The sequence below is a fragment of the Hyalella azteca genome, unplaced genomic scaffold (genome assembly GCF_000764305.2).
Source record: "Hyalella azteca isolate HAZT.00-mixed unplaced genomic scaffold, Hazt_2.0.2 contig9543, whole genome shotgun sequence".
NCBI lineage: Eukaryota > Metazoa > Arthropoda > Malacostraca > Amphipoda > Hyalellidae > Hyalella > Hyalella azteca.
Window position 1 is genome coordinate 20473 of NW_025939612.1, and position 19699 is coordinate 40171.

Sequence of the window (19699 nt, forward strand, 5' to 3'; positions counted from 1 at the left end):
CAAGCATGCATAAACTTGTAAATGTGAAACAAATTTTCAAACAAATTAAAACAAATTAAACTTTTAAACTTGACAAATGTGTATAAAATTTGATGCTATCGTGCAGCTTTGCTCAATCATGGTTTTCTTTCCGCGATTCTAGTGACGTTTTTTCTCGCATCGCAACAGATGAAAATTGTCATTCATTGGGATTTAAATGACTAGTTTCATTTGTTGTCCCAACCTGTGACACTGTTGCTGGTGCTGCTGGTGTCATACTGCGACACTGCTGCTGGTGTCATACTGCGACACTGCTGCTGGTGCTGCTGGTGTCATTCTGCGACACTGCTGCTGGTGCTGCTGGTGTCATACTGCGACACTGCTGCTGGTGCTGCTGGTGTCATTCTGCGACACTGCTGCTGGTGCTGGTATAGCTGCTGTTAAGCTTTCTTATGCGTTGTTGGACGAATCTTAGACTATCAAATAACGATTTGGCTCTAGTGGGTATTTTTTTTTCCATTACAAGTTAATTATATCCTTTGATTGTAACAGTGAGCCAGGACTTCAATAATGTTCACTGATTTCGAGAATCATAATCACTAATTTTTTGACCGTTTTTATTTGGTGCCAAGTAGCTCAATCCCATAAACTGGCTCAATGTCACGGAAGCATGTTTTTTTTTTCAATTAACTGGGGTGGTATGCTGGATTAACACTAAAAATTTAATAATGAAATTTAATCCAGAATCCAATTTCTTAACGGTAGAAATGCAAACGCGTAACTATAACAATAACAAATTTAAAGAAAATGACAAAAGACACGAAACAAAGTGAGAACTTGTGGGAATGAAGGTGCTACCGTATGTGTCTGACCTGTTGGAAAAAGCAAGCTGAATAAATATGGATTGTGAAGCATGGGCAAAGTAGGATCTATTTCATATAATGAAGTAAACCAAGCAATAAATGAGCTATAACAAAAAAGAGGGGGTCTATATTATCCTATCATACTTACACCAAGGTTTCACGTGAACCGAATTTATTACTGAAATGCTATGAGAAACTACTTTCACCACTACTTTCTGCCACTACTACTGTAGTGGAATAACACATCTCTTCGAGTAAGGCGCACGTATGCCCTTACACTCAACTTTGTCTGCAATAACAAGCACATGTGTTGCTTAAAGTTCCTGAACTGCATTGATTTGATGCAGTTTCTGCCGCTCCTGCTAATTAAACTTGGTCAGAGTCTCGGTGCGCGCTCGCCTTTCAAAACTCGCTAAGTGAACGTAAGTACTTACGCTCTATTTTCTTGTCTATGATTGGTGGATTTGGCTTGAAAGGCCGTCAATTATTGGCGGATGAACTTACGATCTCTTAACTTTTTTTGAAAGCATGGGCCCAGGTCGCATTCACACGGCCGTGCCGAGACATCTTCTTCAGTGACCTCGCAACGGCTTCATCGTCGCACCGCGGTTGCGTAACATAAATCCGTAACATTCTTTTCCACGTAGAAAATTATCGGCCTTACGTTGCTGAATTTTTACATTTTCTACATAACGATGACGTAGCGTGGCATTTCTCATCATGGAAAAATAGAGCATTAAGTTACATCCATCGTCAGTTTTGGTTCAACTCGGGGACCTTTGACTTACTTTTTTGATCTTGATTTAAATTTTCGTTCGTTGGTCGGCTTGCTCTGAACTCAAGTTCACTTTGTTCTAATGGAATGAAATGCGTATATTCGTTCTTATTATGTTTTTATCGGTTGAGGCTGTTCTCTAGGGATTAAACCGAACGGTAAAACGTACTTTAATTATATTATGGAGTACTCGGATTTGTAATTCCATAGTATGCCGCGAAATTTATTGCCCATGTCAGTCTACAAATGAACAATATTAAAAGCCTTATCTGTTAAAGTTATAGCTTAACGTTCTATTTTCACGATACTATGTGTCCCTCCGTAGGGACAATGGGAAATCTCTATCTCCTAATGGGAAATAATGTCTCACTATTTCGAAGCCTCCAAGTGAGACTGCAACCGGCTTAAGTTCCTTGAATTTAAGTAATAAGATGATGGAAACAGGGAGAACGGAAGATATTAGGGGTTCAACGGACAGAGAATTTATCAGAGCGAAAACATGAGAAATAGATAAGAAACGAGACAAATACCTACTGATCATTTAACAAGTACTTAATATACTTTGAGACCTTCACATCATTGCAACACGTCATCGATTTGAGTTACCAGTTTCATGAAGTTTTCCCTGTGCCTACAAAATCCAAAAGAGGACCAAATCCAAAATGCTCTTATCGAGAAATCATCGAAGAGATAAAATAAGGCTATTCGAGCAAAATCATTGAATCGGTAATGGTGCTCTTATCAAGAAATCATCGAACCGATAAAAAAGGCCATTCAAGCAAAATCATTGAATCGGTAATGGCGGGCTGAACACGAAATCTGCATTGAATATTGCGCATGGTTTTCACTTCAGATTAAAGCGAGATTACTCAGGAAAATATGTCGGTGCTAAGGAAGTTCGAGGTTAAGCGGGACACTTAAAACCTGTTGACGGAAGAGCTGAGCAGGCAGGCTTACCCTGCCTCCCGTGGACGCGTCGTAGGCTTTGCGAAGATTTGGCTCGACGCTTCATGTTCATGACCAAATTCTTGGGTTTAATACATGAAATAATAAAAATGCTTCGGAAATTAGTAATTTTTAGTTAGTTAGTTAGTTTTATTAATTAATAATAAAATGCTTCGCGAATTATTAATCGTGTACAATACAATTTAAATACAGTACAATACTATTCAATGAGATACTGGAATGGTTATACAGATAAAATTTTGGCGATGACCAATACACGTCGTGCTTGTAGATATTCTTGTACAGAAATAAATTGTTGTTTGTGTTAAACTGAGAAAGATTTCGAGATGAAGGAAGAGATGTTTGACCTTGATGGCGGACGCACGGAATTTTTTTTTAGATCAGTGAAGCAACGCGCCGGACGCAGCCTGTCAGACGACCCGTGTGGCAGGGCCGTAAATCCATCACTTCTCATGGTCATTCTTTCATTTTATTCCATTTATTTTCTAACTTCAGATTTACTCCTTCGCTGTTGATTTCATGGAGTTCGTTTATCAATTGTTTTTTTTTTCGAGTTTTGGTGCATTTAGTTAATTTCCTTACTCGTTTGAACTTTTGAAACGACCAGCTTACCTCAGTTATCGAAAACGTCTATTGATTTTCTCTGTTGCATACATTTTTTGCATTTATTGTAATAGTAAAAAATTCTCCATTTAATTCAAGCAACATGAACCACAACTGCCAGGTTACGGAATCCAATTTCCAATTACTGAGCGGAATATACATGCTCCGAGTCAAGATCGCTCGACCTGTCAAATCTCTGACCCTTACAACCATTTGCACCCTTTGTATCTTTCCGGACTTTCCTTGTACTCTCTAGCGATTCTCTTCTTGTTCTCTTGACCGCCAATTTTTCTCAATGCACCACAAGAATCATCACCGTGAGCCCCGGAATGACCTTCTATTTCTTATCATTTTCCTTACCGGTCAGCGGCTTCCGTATTGGTGCCAGAGGTGGAATGTACATAGGTACGATTATGCATGAACTTATCGAATACATAAAGCTTCATGTTGAACATATGTTTCCTGACGTTAATTAATATAGAGAGACATTTCAAATTTCAGATCTTTAATGTAGTACCCTATATTTTTCTGCGTATTAACCTGTCGCCTTGTAATAGGCATTTTTTACTTTTTAATACACAAAAAGTCATAAAAAAATATTAGTTAGGCAAAGACAGTAGACAAGCGGCTCATCATTTATGCGTAGGAGGCCAAGTGTCCACATTGTAAGTGTGGTTTTCTTCTGTCTCGGCGACAGGCCTATCCAGGCCTATTTATTTAATGCCGAAGATACTATACTATACTGTCTTCTGTTGCATGTGGAACGCATCCAGGCATAACGGATTGCATGCGCGTGACTACATTGCTTTATTGACGACACTTGAATGCATGTCGGCGCTAATTTCATACAATATTATAATTCCGGTCACAAAATTCCGAAATTATCGCCCTTCCACTCCCACGCTTAACATGCTTATAAATGTATAAGATTGCGAGTGTCATACTAATAAGCAAAAGCTGTGTAATGAATCTAGGAAATTGTTTAGACTTTAGCCAGACTGACGCTGATCGATTGTTGCAGGTTCATCACGGTGCACTCGAGCTGCAGTCCTAACTTGTGTCGTCTATAACTGATCATGATGCAAAAAAGTAAATCTAAACAATATATTCCACCTCTTGTTAGCGTGGCTGTCGTTGGTTATACGGTATAATGTTGTGTGGTCATTAGTCAATAATTCCTATGAAATAAGCTATAAATAATTCTGTGAGCAGTCCTTTTACATAAATTATAGAAGATAGCCAGGAAATAAAGCATAAAAACGAACGATTATTATGAGTAACTCCGTTACCTCAGCACAAACCAACGAGAAACTGCATAAAACATACACCAATATCACTTCAAAAAATGGTGTAGGTTTGAAAAAAATCGTTCGGTTTTTACCGGAGTTATAAACAAAAATATAAAACTTTTACCCTCCTAGCACCCCCGAGAGATAATATGAGTATTCAAATGCAAGTACCAAAGACAAAACGCGAAGGGGCGCGGACAAACGGGGGCTTTCGCCCCGGTTCCGTTTGATATTAGTGCACTGGTTTACACGAGGCCGAGTCCTCATGTCGTACTGTGTGACATGCATCTGCTAGTTTGCTGCCTGCTATCCTACGTTGTCATCAGAAGAAATGCGCAGCTCTCTGGTGTTTGATCTCATCAAAGGCCTGCTGTGACTCGACCTGATATTGAACTTGGTTTTCTGGTGTATGGGATGGCCCAAAATATTTTTCCTCTTATTGGAATTTTAAAATTGCTATTAGCATTAATCGAATCCCTTCTGACGCTCTGAACGATCTATTCAGTAACGATCGATTTTTCTACGATATTGTCGCTGCTGTGCTTAGCGAGGCTCAAACATGCTCACCGCGGTCTTTACCACAGGTAAGCTTGAGCACAACCAACTCTCCATGGACTTAAGATGTGGTTGAGAGGGTTTAGTTTTTGTTGCTAAGTTGCGAGTTTATCAGATTTTGAGTCATGTGGCTGTTGGCGTCTTCCTCCACCGAAAATGTACGAAGAAATGGACTGGGTATCGTGTATTGTTACGGCGGAGTCCGATAATTCCCGAGGCGTTCTCCGTAATTTACGCTCGCGTCCGTTCAGATCTAAGCCAAGCCTCGCGGCCGCTGCGACTCATCGGCGTATCGTTTTACGATAGACGTCTCCCTCAAGCCGCGCCCTGTGACATGAACGCTAATTCTGTAAAACACGTCTGTACCTTGAACCAAAACGGCTTGTTTCTGATAACATTACCGCACAATAAATATAAATAAAGATTTTTATTTATATCTTGATTAAAGTATTCGGTTCGAGAGGACCTATTGTGGGATCGCGGTGAAACTTGAAATAGGATGCGCGCTGGAAAACATTGTTGTTAACTGAAAAAGTTTTTACTGTCATATTTTGCAGTAGGGTAACATGGGGCAGCGAGCCCACTGCGGGTCACGGGCCCATAGCGGGTTTCTCGCTAAGTATGGCAGATATTGGTCCGTGTTCTCTACCGCCGGTCGACAGTTTCACTGGGATGAAGTGCACGGATTTACGTTTTGCTAAGTGTTTGCGCTGTCTCTTATACACATCTTAATGTNAGCTAATGCAGCTGGCTGACGCAAGACAGCTAATGCAGCTGACTGACGCAAGACAGCTAATGCAGCTGGCTGACGCAAGACAGCTAATGCAGCTGGCTGACGCAAGACAGCTAATGCAGCTGACTGACGCAAGACAGCTAATGCAGCTGGCTGACGCAAGACAGCTAATGCAGCTGGCTGACGCAAGACAGCTAATGCAGCTGACTGACGCAAGACAGCTAATGCAGCTGGCTGACGCAAGACAGCTAATGCAGCTGGCTGACGCAAGACAGCTAATGCAGCTGACTGACGCAAGACAGCTAATGCAGCTGGCTGACGCAAGACAGCTAATGCAGCTGGCTGACGCAAGACAGCTAATGCAGCTGACTGACGCAAGACAGCTAATACGGCTGACTGACGCAAGACAACTAATGCAGCTGGCTGACGCGTGCCATTACCGAGTCGTGGCCGCTGCCATGTGGCATTATAAAACGTCCGTTCATCTCTCTATTCCCGGCCACTCTCACGCCGCCGCCGCTCTAATGGCAGGCTCTGCGTTCAACAATCTCACATTATAATTTGGCAGCCGCGAGACGCGACTTCTCCGCCTCCATATGCATGATTATGTTTAAATTGCGCCTCTAAACTGCCAGCTCACAAACGCTGTAGTTGCGGGTCTATCTTTGTTTTGGTCGGTCTCTGTCATATGTTGGTCAGAATTCATCCCTCCAGTGACGCCTTACATATTATTGCACTCAGCAAGTGGAACCCTGTTACCAGGTAAGTATTTTAAAAATGAAAATAACATATACCCGTAAATGTTTGGAACCATCCTGAATCACACGTGTTCGATGTTCTCGGTTTCCGAAACCTAATGCCTTCGACATTTCACGAATTCTGGCTTTCCAAGACAAATATCTTGGAAACAATTGGTTGCTGCAGCGCGTAGTTTCTGTTGATGACAATTGCGTTCATTTGGCAGTCGGTGCACATCGCAGCTCTCCGCTGCCCTTGAGAAGGGACCATGCATTGGAATTGCTGATATCAGTCGCGCTGTTGTCCGCATTTACTGCAGTCAAATTTGGAGGTTTGTCGGGGGGAATTTCAAGACAATCTGTCTAGTGATTCTGGTCCAATAATATCCCAACTAAAAGAAGCTGTTTACATCACGATCGAATAGCTTTGTTCGTTCGTGATACCTAATTGGATATGATTCAAAGATGAGGAGTTCAAACAGGATTGGGATAATGAGGAGTTTCAACAGGATTGCGATGATGAAAAGTTTCAACATGATTATTCTCCTCGAAGATTAGGAGTTTCAACATGATTATTCGCCTCTAAGATGAGTATTTTCAACATGATAGTGATGGCTTGTAAAAAAATTAAAGTCATAATTAAGCGAGGAAATGATGTTCTGAAGCTCACGACAGAGTTGCTGTGTGCACTGGCACTGACATGTTGGGAGTGCCAGAGATTGTCGGAAATTTCGTTAGAAATGACGTCAGTGCTCCTGCTGTAATTTTGTATTAGGATTAGTATGTTACGATGACAGCTTCACTTGTACGATGTTATTCTATTTATGATTTTTTGTTGTGGAAGCGATGTAACGAATATCATACTGACTTTCAATTCAAAGCAATGGACAGAATTGAAGAAACTTTACAGATTTCATGCGGCCATTGTTCAGATATCTATAATACGGTGGAGGCGTCCTTGAGTACCCCCGGTGGAAGGTAAACGTTGCGCTTGTATCCACCCCAAATAAGAATTAAAAGCGGCACATCGATGACTATTGGTGGGTGTGGTGGATTATAGGTGGTATGAGGATGAGTGGCCGCGTCTTCTCACACTCGGCTGTATAACATCAATAAATCTAGAGGGGATAAATCTAGAGTGCATCTTAGGTAAATCAATGATTCTTAGGGTCTGAACCATCTTTTGAACATTGCAGGCAAATTTTTTTTTCTGCGTGCAAGAAAATACCGATAATCGTCACCGATAATCGTTCGTCCTTACTGCGCAGTGCAGGAAGGAATATGCTACTGAAATCTGTTCAACATAGAGATAAGTTATTAGTAACGCTGGCGCAGACTTTGATGGCTTAGCCAGCGGAGGGATCAAAAAACGTCCGGATTTTATGGTTTTAATTACCGCTTACAGTCGGTATGAAAATAACGGTGCAAAGAGATAAATGATTTAACTAATCAATACTATGGCTGGTAAAGAACAGTGTTACAATTATCATTTGATAGCAATCGATCACAATAAGAATAACATACATACAGTAAGTATGTGCTTGGCTTCTGAAAGCTGAATGCCGAGAATTTTCACCCGCAAAATCTCCCTATATTCTCTGATCATGCAAGTTTTATCGAAAAAGTAAGTGAACAAAAATTTCAATTCGCATTCAACAAAGTCAGGATTACTGTCAACTGATGTTTCGAGGTTATAAATTGGAAAAACTTAGATAGACAACGAAATGTAACTTAGTCGTCGAATGAACTGGTCGCACTTGCGTGTTGTAGCGGCTATTAAATGGTTCTATGAGTGTTGCCACATGATATATGTAAAAATAAAGAAGAGAACTTAAAAATAATGGAAGGAAAAATCCTATTGTAAAGGACAACTAGGTTGCGGACCAATCGAGATCAAGAAAAAACCATTGCCTCGCTCTGTGTGTTTGGCATTTAGGATTTTGAATAAAAAATTACAATAAAATTTTGAATTTTTTGGGTTGGCACAAGTCAAACGGAGAGTCATAGGTAAGGCATTCATATGTTTTTTAATCTGAAGTTGAAAAATTCGGTTCTCTATCCCTGACTTAGACGGTGACATTTATTATTTTTTAAAAATTTATAATCTCGTCAGGTAAATATTTTGAGTTACAGTTTAAATTTATTAAAGTGGTCTTGGTATTCTTCCCATACGAGGGATATTAGATAAGGATAAATAAAAGTATTGACAAGGAGAGGTGAAGGTATTTCACGCCTAACATTTAATAAAAATCTAGTGATACCAATTTTAAAACATTGAACATTCCTTATGTCACGCAAGAACATTTCTAGCGAAAATCTATCGAATCGATACTCTTTCAAAACAGACGTAATTTAATGTTTATATAAGGAAACCTCCATATTAATTATACATTTTCCCGCAACCCCTACAATGTAAGCCGATTAAAGACTCGTTATTGATAAATTAAATTTCTTCAGGGTTCGTTTACTCGGACAGAGCTAAAATATGCACTGGTTGAGAGAGCCCAATTCTAATCATCACAGTATTGGTATTTTCTTATTTTACACGAGGAAATTAATTAGAATTAGCCGCAAATGTTCAATTAAGTCTATCAAGAAAACTCCAGTGGTAAGACCTCTCCGATGGCTCAACGGTGATTCGTTGTTGTTTGGGAGATGGATTCGATACTAGCAGGCAAGGTTTTGAATATCCTTTTATTCAAGCATGTAATTTTTTGGAGTGATTCACGCTGCGCAAAAGTCTCTTAATATTTTTAAAATATCACGGCGGATGCCCTGTTCTTTAAATTTTGCAAGTCAGCAAGTAGAAAGAAAAGACTACAAAATGAAGTGTACCAAGCTATTTGTATGCAGCCATCTCCTGCGGAAAAATATTTATTGTATCCATTGTATTGCAGTCGGTTGGCCACCGGTAACCTGCAGAGAATTTCCCTCTATGCTCTGCCGTGCATGCAAATCACAGCTCATATATCCTTGTGTCGTCGCTATGCCGGCCAATGCGTAGCTCTTTATGCAGATCTTGTCTGATTTGGCCGTAAAAAAAGCAAGTTTATTCTGACGGTATTCTAATAGTATACCTAATAGTATACCTCTTAACGCACGATTTTTGCACTTGAAGGACTGAAGATTTTCCAGTTAAAAACTCATGTGAGAAAAAATACCTCGACAGGATTTTTCGTGCATGTGGACTTAAAAAAACTCTACGGATATGGCTATCGAGATTCAAGTATCAGTCAATAGTCGAACTTTCGAGTCTAAAGAACGATACGCCAGCTGAATCGCGTAGATTGAAATAAGTATTTGATTCGCACTTATAATTTTGCATCTTCCGTGTGAATGTGGGGCATGATTTTATTAGTCATATTTTAAATAATGATAAATAGGTTGCAAATTAAAAGCCTGCAATCAGCTTGTTTATATTTTTAACACACTTTCTCCTGAGACTGGCTAGATTTTGAGACAAAGAGTGGCATGCAATAGCGTAATACTGACAAGTTGCTTTTAACATTAACGCGAGGCTAAAACTTCTTGAAGTTTTTACTCTAAATGAGCAAAGTTTGGACAGGCTTGCACATGGTCGGTGCTCGAGAATGAAGCATCGTCTTGCGCTCACTGGCGGGCTTAGAAATCTCGCAGTCAGTCTCGGGTACGAAGTGAGAATTTCTTCAGCAGCGATCGCGTCTCGCACTTCCTTAGATAAATAATGGAAAAATGTTTTGTTGTATTTTCGATTCGTCGTGTGTTTTTGATTTGATAATTTTTGTTACGAAAGTTGGAGGAATGTCAACCTGCACTAACGACGGAAACGAAGTAAATTTGCGAAGTTTTGAGCCTCGGCCAAGGTTTGATTACAAATCGCCAACTTGGTACACTTATCAAAAATATCGTGAAATAGCCACGAGAACAATTACGTAAATCCTATGAATTACGTAAATCCTAATAATGTAAAAATGGAATGCCAAGAAATATAGAAAAGGTATGAAATACTTTCGGCTAGACGCAAAGTGAATAAGCTCTTGGTGAATTTAGCTCCTATCGAATTCCCTGGTAAAACAAGTTTCTTCTTGAATGAATATTAAGAATAGTGTGACAAAAATGAAGGAGGGTCTGCTATTTTAGTATTTCATTCCATGAGAGTCTAGAAAAAATTCCTCTTAATTCTACGTCAAGTTAACGAATCCTTCGCCCTGACCAGAATAAGGAGCTCGTTGGCGCAGGATGGATGGAGGAAGTCGAACTAATTCGTAAATGGCGTTGAAGGTTCGACTGTGTGCGGGGCAGGGCTGGCTTCCGACATGCCGGGTGCCTGCCTTTTAGGTAATCAAGACAGGAGCTGAGGTAGACATTATTGTGCCTGCTGTCTTGGCATGTCAGTTGCCAATGGCACAAATATGAAGACGCACAAAATAATGGACTTATTTTGTCGAGAATTGAAGCACTGTTGTGTTGTGATGATCTGAAGAAAATGATTTTTTGTCCCCACTATAAAGTTTTTTCTTATTATTTATGAATCTTTGCATCTGCGAAATTATTAGGGTGGAGAGACGTTATAGTTATTTTACGTCTGAATTATGGCATGAAACTCAGTCAGTATATATTTTGGTAATCTTGTCCATGCCGCTTCAAGAAATTATCATTGTAAATTATTATTTAAAAAATACCGATTATGAGCCAATTAATAGGTGACTGACGCGGCAAAATTTCTTGATCAACACTTTTTTGGGCAAAATAATATATTTAACAGATTTATTTCAAATGCAGATACCAGTAAAATTCGATTTGAATTACTTCTTTTCATCCTTTGTTCCAGCAAAAGAGAACTGTGCACATGTCGAGCATGATTTCAAAGCGGAGGTTTCATGCGCCGCCGGCTACTTGAGAGAAACCTCGAACGCAAACCTAGATTCGTTCTGACAGAACAAAAATTTATTTTCCTTCAGGCTGACCATTGGTAAAATAAGCTTTATTTTCTCGACCTAAACGAGGAAAACTTTCTTAAAGGATAAATGCCGCTGCGCTCGCATGCAGAGTGAAATGAAAGACGCGTGAGAGACGAATCGAGAAAAGAACTTTATTTTTGGAGATTGAAATACAATGTACGAGTAAAGCGAAACTACGATCTTATTTCATTATAATACACGTAATTTTTTTATTAATACTTTCTTCAAAAACTGTCCTAGCTTTCGAAACTTTATATATTGAAATTCGAAGCATGTTAATTAGAATATTTAGAAAATTAGTGAGTCCCACGGTTTAGCGCGACTTGGGAATGAGCGCTATTTTGCCCTTGAAGGTGAAGATGTACCTGACTTTTAAGATATCAAATAATTTTGTTCATGACAGATTTTGTTTTCCTAATTTTGCTTTATTATTCGCGTCGTTATTCTTGTTTAAGTAACAGGTCTCTGTCGCTTTTCTGCAAAATCATCATGATTCATTTACACTTTAGAAAATAATTTCCATCCGATGAACATTCTGGTGAATGAATTGCGGATTAAATGTTATTCCTTCGATGCTTAATAAAATCACGTGTTTGAAAATAGATCGATTATGAATTCAAAATCTATCAACAAGACGTACCAAATAGACTGCGTCGATTCACTTACACTTATCTATGAAAAGAAAACCTGTTTTGGCTGGGTTATTAACAGTCCATCCAACTCTGAAAAAGACTGTCCATGGTTGGAACTTGTGAATTGATATCCGTTTATCTATGTCAGTCCATACTTTTTCCTGAGCATATAATACATATTATAGCCTTTGGGATTCATCAGTTCACAAAAATTGGAACATTTCCCGCGAAGTTATTTTTCGTAACTATTAGGGACCTGCAGGCTAATCAGTGAGTGGTTAGCGGCAGCGTAGAAATACAATGTTCCGAATGCTGCTGACGGTCGTGACATCTGACCATGCGTTGGAAAGCTCTCCTGAAATGGTGGTTACATAACGGATAAATTGCAGGGTTTAAAGCTGAATTGAGATACCCTAAGGAGATGGTAGCCATGTGTGCACTGTAAGGCACACACGAGCTACACAGAGCTATCACTGGAAATATGGTGAAGTAGGGCAGCCAACAGGCTAAGAAAACCCCCATGATCACGCCCAGTTGTCGGGCAGCTTTGCGCTCTTTCGCTAGGTTCAGATTGCCTGGCTTGCGGGACTTTGTCAACGCCGCATTTTTGAAGCTTGCGGCGTGCGTGGAGCATCCAGGGACGTTGCTGGTGGAGCCGCTGGATAGTAATGTAGGTAATGTTTTTCTATAATATTTACTCTTGCTCCCTTCCCCACACTTTGGAGGATTATTTACATGGCTTGAGAGGCCCTGCATATGGCAAGGGGGATAACAAGCTCTGTGATGCATATGGTGACTGCGGTCGCTCAGATACTCCACTTGAACGGTGACGCCCTTGAAACACGACGCCGAATTGGGCTCCTCGTCTGCACCCACGACGGTCAACGCTTCAAACGTCTCAACGCGAACTCCAATACTCTCCTTTTCGTTAAAAGTGCTCCTTCCCGAAGTTCTCTTAAAGTTCCGCCTATTGTTACTTTTCTCCCCTAAAGTCTCAGACGAGGTTGAGGTGGTTTGCTGTAGAGTTTCGTGTTGATGGTGATCCGTTTGAGGGAATGATGCCGTCCGTTTCTGGATAGTGCGGAAGATACGATAGTAAAGAATCACAATGAGCGCTGATGGAACGTAGAAGTTGAGAGCCGATGTAACCAACTTGAAGAGGATATTGTGTGCGAAGTCAGTTTCGCACTCGAGCGGCTTGCGTTGCGCCCGCGCCCCGGGACTGAAGGAGCTCCAGAAGAGTACGGGGAGCAGCCACAGCGATGCTGCCGCCCAGGCACCCCCGATGAGCAACAGCGCCCGTTTGCGCGTGCGGCGTCTGAGGTAACGCAGCGGTGCCATCACCGACCAGTACCTGAGTCATAAGAGTTTCATTTACTCTTATATTCATCACTGAACTCTAGGGCTTACAACAGTTTATTTATTTAACCAAATAACATACATTTTGTTGTGAGCTCCATCAATGGTTTAAAAAACAGAGGACTGGTGTATAGAGGGAGAAAAAAAATAACTTTCCTAGAGGTCGAAGTTTTAAATTTGTGTAATCGGACTTGATGTTGTCCCATCCAGTCAGCCGATAGAATGTTCATAAAATACAACTAATTTAGTATTTAGGAAATGGTTGATTAATGTTTCGATTCGAAAGCTTGACAAGACCAAGAAGTAAAGCCTTCACGTCAAGGACACTCTGAATGGTCAGTTCAGAGCTGTAATTGTTGTCGAGCTGCAATTGTTTTCATATTATACTATCATTGAAACAGCTACTGATGACTCGAGCAAAGTTACATATTACAAGTAGTATTAAGGGATGCGCCCGACGTAGGCAGAACGACAAGCTTTTGTCCTCAGGCCGCGCTTCTCTAATCTGCTGACTATCGCCAAACTCTCCTTTTGGGACTCGCAGCTGGACGTGAAATACAAGTGAACCTGCTCGTTCCCAGCAATATAACAATAAAGGCAATACTTCCTAAGTGATGCCTTAAATAACACGAATTATGAATTAAAACACAAATTTATTTGCTCGTAATTAAAAAACTTGGAATCGAATCTAATTTTACTACAACGTATTAAGGAAGACGTGAATAGAACCCATCGTGATTGAAAAGCTTTGTAGGATTTGTTTGCCGAATTTGATGAGGTATTAGGTTTTCCCAATGCTCGATCGAACTTTATGTTCTCATTTATTCATCGCCGTGTTCATTGCTAAGTTATCCATTAATTTAGTTCACTCGAGCCTTAAATCTTAATACAGCTCTGAATATGTTCCGACTAATTAGGTTGAAGAGACCACCTGTCGAGAGTGAGCACCACGAGGTTGAAGATGGAGGCGGTGCTCGCCGTGTAGTCCGTGGCGAGCCAGAACTTGCACACGTCCTCTCCCCACAGCCACTGACCTGGTAAGTGTCAAAAACATGTCGACAACGCGATATTATTTTAAACTCTGCATTTCAAATGGTTCACAATACTTGTAAACAATGTGACCTTGGTGCGTCTGGCCCGTAAATTAAAGTTTACATTTATGCTAACATATTTTCCGAAAAAATTGATCTTTTTGAAACTATTTTCGGGGAAGTTAGGCATTAGAATGCTACTATTTACTTGCAAAAGGTATTTCCAGGCATCTTTTTTTATTGTGATACGCCAGACCATAAGCCAATGGCTTGCCCCGCTTGAGGTCTAAATATTTTTGTATTAGATTATAGTACGTATATATAATGTCTGATGAATTAATTATATGTACCTAACATCAAACACATTCCACATCAAAATTAAGATATTTTACATCTGGCATCGCTAGTTATTAGTCAAAAAACCACGAGCTTACTGTTCGCGATAAATTATTTTCAAGGATACTGATGGCGAAATATTTCTAAGATTGACTAATTTGATTAAATTACTTACTTTGCCTACTAAATGTTGGTTCATTGAAACTATTAAATGAGGCTCAAAATCAGGCAAAATAAAAATTTATTCTATTTTAACAGACTGTGCTGAATAAACAACGAGGCAACACGTATAACACACCTGTGATCGTGTACGCTGCAGTGATTGGCATGACGATCACTCCGATGATGAGGTCTGCCACGGCCAGACTCATCAGGAATAAGTTGGAGACCTGCGCATGAATGCTGCTGTTGAAAGGTCCATTAAACTGATAATAATCAAATTCCTAGCATCGCTCGTAATGTTTAAATCTACAGGAGAAATTAAGATTGGCTGCCACATCCATAACTTCGGTGTTTATGAACATAAAGCTTGTTAAAAAAATGTTTCTCGTCCTGCAACGATATTGCTGAAAATATATTCTAGTTATAGGATGACGAACAAAATGTTTAACGCTGTAACAACTCCTTGTTAGAATGTCCCAAAATAACGGTAGACAGTGAGACAGTGTATTGGTCAGGAGGAATGAATCGAGGCTCACCGTTCTTAGCCTCTTCTCGGTCCTTATGGCGTGTATGACGAGCGAGTTGCCGAGAGTAGTGATGGTGGCCAGGAGGACGAGACCCAAGCCAGCGGCCAAGTGGCCACTGTAATCTGTTTCCTTCCAGCCGTAGCCTTCATCATTCCTGTTATCAAATGAGGGAGCTGCGGACGCCGTAGCGGTGCCCTGCAACAAGTCACCTGGGAGACGTGGAACCGGCGTTACGTTGCATGACGATGACGATGCCAGAGAAATGTTCCAGCTGGCGTAATAATTTAGCAGACCCGGGTATGTTGGTGGGATGGTATTGCCTGTCGACATCATCTGCTGCAGCGAAGCTGCTGTCCATGAAGACGCCGAAGCTGGAGTGGATGACAGTGAATGAGAAGGGCTTCTATAAAAGGCCCTAAAGAACGCATTGACACCTTCACCAAAATGAACAATGGACGAATGAAGTATTCGTTCCTCGGATCGACATGTGTATATATGGCTGTTTAGTACGTCTTGAATGGCTGCAATGTTAGGTAGTCAGGCTGAGATTCGGGACCAGTTGTGGACGTGTAGAAAAACCTTAAGGGTCCAAACACTGCTAGTCGCACTCACCAATGAATCCAGTTTCTTGGTCACCGAGGGGTAAATGCAAACAATGGTTGTTCAGGGGCCCTTAACTGTTGCGTCGGTGTAGCCTCTCCTGAATCTAGACTCTGTGGGCTCCAACGATCAAAGGATTCTGTTGTTAAGTCCACAAGCCAGACTTAAATTCTGAATCATTGTCGCTGATAATAGATGAAGGGAACATTAGTCAACGATTCATCTTCGAAAATTCTGGATTTTTTCTAGTGATTTTGCATTACAATTTTAGAAGAGAAAACTTTTTATAGTTATATGGCTGCAAACACGTATTTGTGAATGTTGATGGTGTATCTCAGCTTTGCCGATCGAGTTGGTCGCGAAGAGCTTGAAATTCTCAGAAGCGCAGTAGCGTCACCGTTAAACCACTAAGCTGCTTGCAATTTTCGATGCACTTTTCTTCAATAATTCGACTAATTACTTCCGTGCCTATGTCACTTTCAGGATAGTCTTCAAAATGGCAACATTCTGGAACAGAAAAATACCCAACAGTTAAAGAACTTTAAAGACAAACGTAAAATGACAATGCGGAAAACGAGCTGAACTTGTTTTCTTTATTGCACAGATTATTCAAAGTTCGGTCTTACTGCACGTAAATGATACAAAAATTTACAAGAAATTCCTAATTATTCATGCAATGAATGGTAGCTCCGAATCATGATTAATTATTCGCTCGAAGACGTTCTAATCGCACACTCACTGCCAGAACAGATCATCGCTGGTTATTTAACATAACATAACAACATAACATAACATAACATAACATAACATAACATAACATAACAACATAACATAGTGATGTCGGCGCTGAAGAGTAGGCCTGATGTGGCCTGTCGCCGATTCTTGAACTTTTCGTGCCTTGTTCACAGAAGATCTAAAATCGTGTCATTTGACCGGATCTTTTCAGGACTGACGATAGTTTGAAATAGCTTTGAGGAGCTTTCAACATTTTGTGTTTGATGTCTCGCTGTATTGATGTATGGTGTCTCGCTGTATTGATGTATGGTGTCTAGCTGTATTGATGAAAAACACGCTTGTAGGTCCGGGAGTGATAATGAAATCTACTATTAGTTAGTTTAATTAGTACTTATTGGCGATAGGAAACGGAAGAGTTGATTCATTAAATTTTAGATTGTTTTTCTACCGTCCCGTGTTTCGACAAATCAAAAAAATTATCCTATCCTACTCTTTAATATATCTTGAGTATTTAAATAAATCGGACACAATATTAATTTAGCAAAGAAACTTAATAACGAAAATTATATATTAATCGACTCGCTTAAAATTAAAAGCCAAGTTTTGTTTTCACGTGAGAACACCTGATATGATATCGTGTTCACCTATGATGATACTGATTATAAAAATACATGCTTCTTCATGTGTTTTCTGAATAAGAGAGTGTGAACACCGTAATATATTTTCAATTTATTGAGCAATGATGTTAAACGGGTATTGAGGCCTGTGAGTTTACCTATGCAAGTGTGCAACAATGTCGTGTGTGTCGTGTGATGTCATGCTTTTTATTGTTGGTTAAGCTCATTATTTGCAGCGTCTTCTTGCTTCGCGGCGCCGACATGTGAAACAGGCTCTCTGCTGGCATCGTAAACGCCCAGAGTATAAAAGAAAGCAAAAGTAGACTAGATAAAGTTATGCAGACGTTTTTAAAATTAAATAACAGGTCAAAAGTCAATTTTTGCATTCCATGTGAATAAGTCTCGAAAATTACAAGAATTTTCAAGCCAGGCTTAACTTGTCCTATTCATCAGAGCCAACACTGCAGTAGACCTAATAATACTTGTTTTCGTTTTTCCACGTAATAAGATACTGTTCATTTACTGTATATTTTACTTGTTACTCCACTGTGTGCTAAATGACAAACAAATGGCCAAACGATGATGCAAGCAAAAGTTGCATCGATAAAAAGTTGTTGCATCGGTGCAAACAAAAGTTGCATCGATAAAAAGTTGTTGCATCGGTGCAAACAAAAGTTGCATCGATAAAATCCCGCAATAATCCCGAACAGCAAATAGTATGTCGGGTTGCACTACTGTGCAAATGTCCAGTCTGTAAGGCAGTGCGGTGTGCTATACTTTACGACGTTATTTTATGTTAACTTCTGTGTGCTGTCCTGAGCAACATACCGCCCTCTACCTTATCGAATATTGTACGTCGGTCTCAAGAGCGCAGCTGCCTACAATGGACGAGAGGGGGATATTGTTGAGGGTTAAATCGGGGTGATGAGGCTGCTTCTGTAGTGGCTGCTAGAGCGCCCACCCCTGAGGTCAGTGCGTTGTAAGTTGAACATGTCGCGGGTGTGTGAACCCACAATACAGAAGAGTGGTGGCGCTGGGTAAAGTAGTAAAGGAATTTAGACATGTGAATTTGAAAGATGACTGTGACTCTCAAACTAAATTCGGGAGGATGTTTTCCCGGCGAATGATATTTTTTCTAATTACAGAATCCCAATTTATTGATAGTGCCGTTTGATATGAGAGAACCACACAAACTAGGCGCTGTTCTTTTCGATATACACCTTTCTTCCTATTTTTTGCGCATAAAATTACTATTTGTCCGCGAAATACTCGCTGAAGGTACCCAGGAGCTCTCGTTGCCTGTGTTTCTGGCAGCAGGATGCAATTATCAATCCCAGGATGCGGTTGACCGTCAGGGTTGTGTCTCTTATCGCAACTTTTTCGGCCATCTAGTTTATTTTCACGGGGCGACCGGCCACTAGAACGCCAGTGGGACCGTTTTTTCACCGTTTTTTCTAACAGTGTATAGTTACGGTCTTGCACTAATTATTAAACTTCGTGTACCATTTTATTGACTACAACGCTGAGGTTGTTGGCAGAATCAAATGATCGAAATGAATAATACATATTATTAATCCACACTCGGAAGGATGCAGTCTGGCTCAATTCAAAGCGAATACGTAGCACTTAACTACGCTGAAGCTCGTCTAATCTCTTGAATCAAGATTTTTCAGCTCATGATTTTACCGGTTTGGATTTTTTTCTCGTTTGACGTAAGTGAAGAAATGTTTCGACTACAATTTTGGTACGATAGTGGCGTTAATTACTTGAATAATTTGACATTAATCTCAGTCGTATTGTGCCCTCCAATGTTTGCCAAGCAATTGCTGCTTTATGTGTGACTACAAAACCTTTTCCTAACAGTAACAAATTAAAGTATAGCGCAGAAAGTGTTGAATAAGTCGCTTACTAATTTCCATTGAATTGTCATTACACAGACAAAATAATACTAGACGTCTCACAGACACGAAAGGCATGAAATGAAAAGGACTGGCAATATCAGGGGAATTTGTTGACATTTCCGATGACTGGCGTGAAAGGCCGCCTGTAAAGCAAGCACGCCTGTACCTGTAAAGCAAGGCCGTCTGTAAAGTAAGGCCGCTTGTAAAGCAAGACCGCCTGTAAGTAAGGCCGCCTGCAGAGTAATTCTAAATGTAAAGCAAGGCTGCTTGTAAAGCAAGGCTGGCTGTAAAGCAAGGCCGCCTGTAAAGCAAGGTCGCCTGTAGAGTAAGGCCTCCCGCAAAATTATTCTCCATGTAAA

At 40.3% G+C, this 19699-nt stretch overlaps 1 protein-coding gene across 1 annotated transcript; it reads right to left on the reverse strand.

Annotated features, from left to right (window-relative positions):
- Positions 1-11546: 11546 nt before the first annotated feature.
- On the reverse strand, positions 11547-16594 carry LOC108681975 (5-hydroxytryptamine receptor 1B). The gene is made up of 4 exons (XM_018171060.2): positions 15497-16594; positions 15097-15187; positions 14363-14465; positions 11547-13426 (listed from the first exon to the last, which is right to left on the reverse strand). Exons 1-4 carry the CDS (start codon positions 15818-15820, stop codon positions 12340-12342), a joined length of 1605 nt encoding a protein of 534 aa, XP_018026549.1. The 5' UTR covers positions 15821-16594; the 3' UTR covers positions 11547-12339.
- Between the last annotated feature and the right edge of the window lie 3105 nt (positions 16595-19699).

Bases quoted from the DNA above. Each gene is read 5' to 3' on its own strand.
- LOC108681975 (XM_018171060.2), bottom strand. From the start codon at position 15,820: ATGATGTCGACAGGCAATACCATCCCACCAACATACCCGGGTCTGCTA. The intron at 15,188-15,496 runs GTGAGCCTCGAT...ATTCATGCGCAG, and splicing joins CCGAGAAGAGGCTAAGAACG to GTCTCCAACTTATTCCTGAT. The intron at 13,427-14,362 runs GTGGTCTCTTCA...CTTATGACTCAG, and splicing joins GTGGTGCTCACTCTCGACAG to GTACTGGTCGGTGATGGCAC.